The sequence below is a fragment of the Telopea speciosissima genome, chromosome 7, assembly GCF_018873765.1.
Source record: "Telopea speciosissima isolate NSW1024214 ecotype Mountain lineage chromosome 7, Tspe_v1, whole genome shotgun sequence".
NCBI classification, from domain to species: Eukaryota; Viridiplantae; Streptophyta; class Magnoliopsida; order Proteales; family Proteaceae; genus Telopea; species Telopea speciosissima.
Window position 1 is genome coordinate 19,517,433 of NC_057922.1, and position 6,955 is coordinate 19,524,387.

Sequence of the window (6,955 nt, forward strand, 5' to 3'; positions counted from 1 at the left end):
TTCCGCCTTCATCAAACCATTCAAGAGAAATCTTTGCATCAATAATGTTTAACAAGAACCAGACCATAAGATTGCACCAAGTATTGTTGTCAAGATAGCCTCATTGAGAAGCCAATTAAGAAGCTAACCAAGAAACTTGTGAGAGATGCATAACACAAGAAAGTGAAGCAGACATCCTGCTTCATTGACAATTGCTATCATACATTCAATTACGGTTAAGTGCCTATGCACTTCATGTAGTATGATCAATTACATCAACATCATGCCTATACAATAATCATTTAGAAAGAGAACATGGGATACTTTTTCATACCTTATATCCCATTTAAAACTTCTTGGCCACATAATTTACAGGGGGAGATTGATACACATGTATTCTGTTGTGTGCCTGATGAATTTTAATATAAGTTGCAAGAGAGCACATCCACTGTATCAGTGTCTTTAACCACGCTTTGAACCATGCTTCCCTTTGGGAACAGCCAACCCAAGCTCTTTACATTGTTCCTCATCTGGTTGCAGGCTTCCAGGAATTGCACCAAATGCTTTACGTGCAGCTTCAATCCCAGAAGCCGTGTAATGCACAAATGCTGAGGCATCCTCAATTTTCCTCCTCAAATTCAATGACAGTGACATAAAATTCTTTGTCGGGGCTTTCTCTGGTTTACTTGTGGACCCCTGATTGAGCTCAGCTACCTTCAGAAACCGCTCTGTTGCAGCCTCCCATGACAGTTCATGTCTATGTTCATCAGTCTGTGGGACTGGCACCTCAGCCAGTGCCTTGCATGTCAGTTTGGCAAATCCTTTAGCATCATCATATGTATGGCAATTTGGAAATTGTTTGAAGAAGTCGTTTGAGGGATGGTTGGCACAAATGACAATTTTTCCCATTGCCAGTGCTTCAGCTGTAGTTGTGCAGACAACATCTGTTGTGCTTGGATTTAGGAACACCTTATAACTGAGAGAACAAGAAAAGAAAATGAACTAGAAAATAGAAACCTCATGCATTCTGATATATGAAATAAAGAAATCTAATTTAAGGAAAAATTGACAATTAAATAAAATGGAAAGAAGAGTGTTTAAGACATGTTCCACAGTATTCCTGCGAAGGAATATTAAGCACACACTGATAGAAGAATGGGGCCCAGATAACATACGGATAAATAAATTAAAAAAAAAAAAACTGATAGAAGAATGGACGCTGTGAAGCTGACCACCATTTTAAGTTTGTAGCTTGGAGATTGCTTAGGTTAACAATCAACCCAGTCAAATTACATTATGATCTGACCCTTCTCCCCCCTTCCCTTCCCCAAAATAAAAAAGGAAAAAGAGGAGACGAAAGCAGTTTAAAAAAAAAGGCGAGGAACGACATGTGCACACTGACTGAATGTTTACAACCTTCCATAGGATTGACTTTTAACTGCGGGGATAATCGCATATGCAGGATCCATCAATCAGTTGACCCAAACCAAAGAGCAGGTTAGGCCAGCTCTACGGTGTCTTTTCAATCACTGAAACCGTGCATTGTGTGTGTACTTCAAATTCCTACTTTTCTCTCAGAAACAATTACAACAACAGAGTTAAATTCTCTCTCCCCTTTTTCACCAAGAGAGGAGAGAAGGGAGGTGTGCTAAGAACAAGAAAGCTGAAGTTAAGATCAGAAGGGAGTTAGGTAAAGACTAGTGATCTTTTCAGAGCTTACTCATGAAATAGAGGGTGAGCATGGTCACAGCCTGGGTGGACCTTAATGGTGAGTTCTAATTTTCTAGCTGCTGCTTCAACTTGATCATGGTCCTCTCCATTTCCATATAAATCAACCTGAAGGCCTGTTAGTTCCTTCTGGTGATCAGAAAGTAGTTTAAGGAGCTCTCTATAGCCTTTACTCCACACCATTTTCCCGATGTAGTACGCACCCTTGGTGAAGGCTTTATTTCCATTTTTCAGCTGCTCTTGCTTTTTCTTACCAACTTCAAGGAATTTGGGGTTGACCCCATGGATGTTGCATATAATTGATTTTCGAAGATCCTGTGTTGCAGCGGATAATCTTATGACCTGTCATGGAAGGAGCTACTTTGTAAGTCTAAGTATCAAGCAAAAGGGGACCAAAGGAAATATGTGGAATTGTCTTCCACTTGGTTTCCTTACAAAAATGATTGTCAACCAACCAATATGAGAATAAGTTATCATAAATGTGGAAGATATCATAAATGTGGAAGAGATCATTATGGAAAACAGTCCAAGAATGACAAGGAGGAAAAAACTGAAGCTCGAAAAGCTCATCAAAGAAAGTAATGTCAAGCAAGGTCTAGGTTGCTAATCAGGAACAATACAAAGAAGTCCATGAATTCTATCTAACAACAAAGAGAAAAGTGAAACCAGTGAAAGCAATTAGTTGGTATCATTTTGAAGACTATTCAAGATGGAGAGTACTTTTTAAAATCATGAATATGAAAAAGACATGATCACCCCAACTCCACCACTAAACCTTATCCCAAACTACTTGAGGTTGGCTAGACAAATCCTGTCCTGGGACTATACTCTTTGATCACCACTTCAACTCATACCATATTTGGACCTCCCTGGTCCCTTTATAACACCTCTAACTTGCATCGTATCACATATTCTCACTAAAGCATTCAATGGTCTTGCCTGCACATGTCAGAACCATCTCAAACTACTTGGGTTTATATTTTTAGGGCAATTCAAAATATCTTCTTTTGAGGTCTCACAGACATTTTTATATTCTGTGCTTCATATTTCTCTGATTCCAGTTAAATTAATTTTAATATGCTAGCTGCTATTAAACTGTAAATTTAGGTCCAAACTTAGTTTTTTTTTTTTTCTGATGTCTGTGTTTCAGTTTATTTCAAATGGTAAAGGCCAAAACTTGCATATTTCTGTAAATTTTGGTATCATGGCAATTCCAAGTACCTACCAAACAATCCAAGATCTTCCCAATATTTTTATTTGAGAAAATTAAGACCAAATTACTGGCACAGTACCATCTACCACAGGATTCATTTTATTTATTTATTTATTTTGGTGTTTGACATGAGCATTGGAATCTAATGAGACAAACTACCTATAAGACGGACAAAAGCTGGAGTAGGATAGAACATATGGATTATGGAGTGTAATTCTAGTAAAAATAAGAGTATAAAAGGAGACAAGTAGATTGATGACCAAGGACCCTACTGTATTGGTTCAATCATAAAAAAGGAAGGAGAAATTGAAGAAGATGTTACTAATAGAATATAACTGGATTTTATGAGTACAAGATGAGAAATTCTCTATGGAGCAGAACACTAGGTGAACACCCACCCCCACCCCCACCCAAAGAAAAAAAAACTATATACAGAAAACTTTACGATTGTAGCTAAGATTAGAATGATGCACAAAAGAGCAAATTTTACAAGACAGTAAATGATCAAAAGTATGAAGCAGAAGGAAACAGAAGAAAAACAATACCTACACATAAAATGGCTGTAGCTAGGATAAGAACGCTGAGGTGTTAATCATAAGGAAGACTAGGAAGGATAAAACCAGAAATAAATGTATTTGAAGTGATTTAGGGATATATTTAACAAGATGAGAAAGTCAATTAAGATTATTCATCCAGGTGCAATGTAGACCCACGAAGGCAGCACTTGGAAGTATTAAATCGCTAGGGAAATGCTGTGGATGACTAGGGCTGATGTGGTGGCATGAGAAATGAGTGCTGCTGAGTTAACAGTAGATATGGCCTGCACAGAATGGAAAGCAGTTTGTGCAGCTAAAGCAAGTATCTCTGGGAAAATAAGGACCTCAAAGCTGCTGTTTGCAGGGAAAGAAGAGTCAAGTAACAGTAGTAGTGTTGTTAAAAATAGAATGGATCCTAAAACTCTCTGGCCCGGGGTTTGACATCCCACATTCCAAATGCTTTTCCAACTGTTTCCAGGAAGTCACATACGCCCCTTGATTTTCTACATCCCTCAACCATTAACCATGAACACCGAGATGCCCAAACAGAAAATCACTAAGCCCTCAATCACAGAACGACTACAAAATTAAAGTAAATTTTTCAATTTTTCCACCTGCAACTTTAGTTTGAATTATTATTCAAAAAGCAAGTCTGCCAGACTCTTGAAGCCTGAAAACTGTTACAGAAAGAGTTTGTTTGCTGAGAATATGGAACTCAGAGAGGAAGAGAGAGAGTGAACCATAATTGTCAAGGTGTCGCCTTACTTTTTTCCCCTCCTCCAACGCCTAGGCGCCATGACAATTTTGGAGAGAACACCGAGTACTAACAGAGTACGGGAGAAAGACCTAAGATCACCTCTCAATTCTGGCTACATGCTCCACTGCTCCAGGAAATAGCTACCTGACCCATGATAAGCACTTACAAGGAACTGAAATGGCAAAGGGAGAAGTGAAAAGTTTTCAAGCTTTGAGTTCAAAAACTGTTGTCATACTCCTGCTGCCCCACTGTTTACATGAGGATCAGAAAACCTGTGTATTCCGGACAGCCAGACAACCGCTACTTTGACCAATCTGCGTTTTTCATGTAAGGCTGCTCTAACTAATATCAAATTGTCCAGGTCCAGTGTTTGATAACCTGAATGACTGAAATGCTGTTTCACCATTCCTTTAAAACACGGGCTAGGAGTGCTTAAATAGAGTAAAAGTTTAGGGAAAGAGGTGGCAAATGAATGGAATAGGATAGGTTTAATCAAATCAGGGTTTGGGGAAGGTTACCTGTAGGTTCCAATAAAACTACTTTTCCCCTCTTTTTCTCCCAATACCATACACCACCTTCTAAATCCTTTCCCAATTGTACAGACCCCAAAACACTAAAAACCTTAGATGATACGTTTGAGCTGATTGTCTAATGAATCATCAGCAAGCCTTCCAATTATCATCTCCCTAGCATTAACACCAATTGGCCAGCCCTATACCACCCATCTGTTCCATATTTTTTACAAGCCTAAATGACCTGGTTTATGCAACTGATTAGTTAATTCATATTCCAAAATTTCTTAAAAACCAAGTTTCTCAAATTGAAGAATTCAAAGCCTCAATTACAGTATTCCACAACCCTCAACTTCGAAAATATGGTAACTGACCCTTCCCTTAATAGGTCCTGCTTCTATTTTATTACATTACTTGATCAAAAGTTCATTATCTTTAATCCAGTACTGAATTCACAGGATCTGGTTGTCCTTTGAAAGCTACATCACAACTGCAAGGGAAAAAATTATCCAATGCCATTCATAGTCAGTTATCAACTGTGAGAGGTTCTCCATCAATGAGATATAAGCCACAGCACGTAATAGTTCCTTATAACCAACTGAAGGAGCACAAATTTTAAATTTTGAACATGAATACATAACAGTATACCAAACAAGTATCAGCATACCAAATACAAGATGAAACAATTTGATGCCGCCTTTATCCATTCCAGCAAAAACTAACACATTGCAGACTAAACACAATCATGGAGTTCAATAATTTATTGTGCTTCAGTCGAAGGAGTATGAAAGCATGAATCACTGTATGGAGAGAACCCAGCTTATATAATTTATTGTATTTCAATTGAAGGAGTATGAAAGCATGAATCACTGTATAGAAAGAACCTAGCTTCCCCCCCCCCCACCCCACACACACAAAAAAAAGGTACCTTGTGGCAGTAGATGTGGATAACCCAGCTATTCATGTGTTTCAAAAGAAATGCTTGCAACCCATTCCTTTCTCTCTTCACGTATTCCAAATAATTGGTGTGAACAACCCCTATTACTAATCGGAATTTTGTTTTCCATCTGCGTCCATGATGGTACCATGTCAGGTGCTCAGGCTCTTCTAAGACGGCAATATCTGCCTCTTCATCTGGAATGATTTCCGTAATATCCCCAACGGCTAGAATGCTCCTTTTATCTTCAGAGAACTGGAAGTTCATAAAATGACTGAATGTCAAACAAAATAAACTTCAAGCAAGATATTCAGCCCAGGCAAATTGGTAGGTACTTGATCTAGCATACAAAAACATAATAAAGAAGCAATATAGGACAAAACTGTGTACTGAATGGCTAGGCACTGTACTGAATCCAAACCTCCAAATGTCAAATAATTCCTATATTCAATGAATCTTAACCATTTACAATAGGTTTATGTTGAAAAAAGTTATTAAACAAAAAAAGATGTAAAGCTCTAATTTACCTTTCCAGGATAGAAGTTTATATTAAATCCAGATATAAATCCAGTCCTTTGTTCAACCCACTGACGGACATAAGCCTCATGGTCTGTAGGAGACTTGAATGTGATCTTGTTTGGGTAAACTAGCTGTTGATCCTTTAAAGATAACCACGGAATCACCAAAGTAACCTTTCTCTCTGCATCTTTTGTAAGGTATGCAGCACGAAATAGAGGATTAACAGCCGTTCCAGTCATCCATGGAAGACTCGCGGTAGTAAATATTGCAATATGCTGCTTCCTATCCATTCAATCATCAGGTTCAACTGTGTGAAGGTATGGATGCCTATCAGCTACCTTGTAAGTTATAATTCAACTGCAATTGATATGCAATCAGGAAGCCAAATCTTGAAGAAAACCACAAGATGATATTCATAATACATTGATAGAATACAGAAGAAATCATTAGAAAGCGTAATTGATTGATATAAGTATATAACTATGAAGTTAACTGGTACCTCTTTTCTTGAAGGGGGTGGGGAAGGAATAAGAAACCAACTATGTAGTTAAGAAAGGGTTCTGAGCCCATGTCCATGTTACGAACTTCCACAGATTTTACCAAATTGGAATCTTCCAAATTTTAATAAAGGCCCATCCTTTCAGAGGATTAGTAAGCCAACACAAGGTACCAAAATTTTCACTTCCTCTAGATAAATATTGAGAGGAAAGGTTCTGATTAAAGGTCTATACCCTCATCATTCAGAGACTTTATGAGCAATACAAATATATGAGA

The 6,955-nt window shown here is 38.0% G+C and overlaps 1 protein-coding gene across 1 annotated transcript; it reads right to left on the minus strand.

The window, feature by feature from the left end:
* Window positions 1-401: 401 nt before the first annotated feature.
* On the minus strand, window positions 402-6,671 carry LOC122668964 (digalactosyldiacylglycerol synthase 2, chloroplastic-like). The gene is made up of 4 exons (XM_043865563.1): window positions 6,190-6,671; window positions 5,654-5,917; window positions 1,700-2,049; window positions 402-955 (listed from the first exon to the last, which is right to left on the minus strand). Exons 1-4 carry the CDS (start codon window positions 6,469-6,471, stop codon window positions 442-444), a joined length of 1,410 nt encoding a protein of 469 aa, XP_043721498.1. The 5' UTR covers window positions 6,472-6,671; the 3' UTR covers window positions 402-441.
* Window positions 6,672-6,955: the final 284 nt, after the last annotated feature.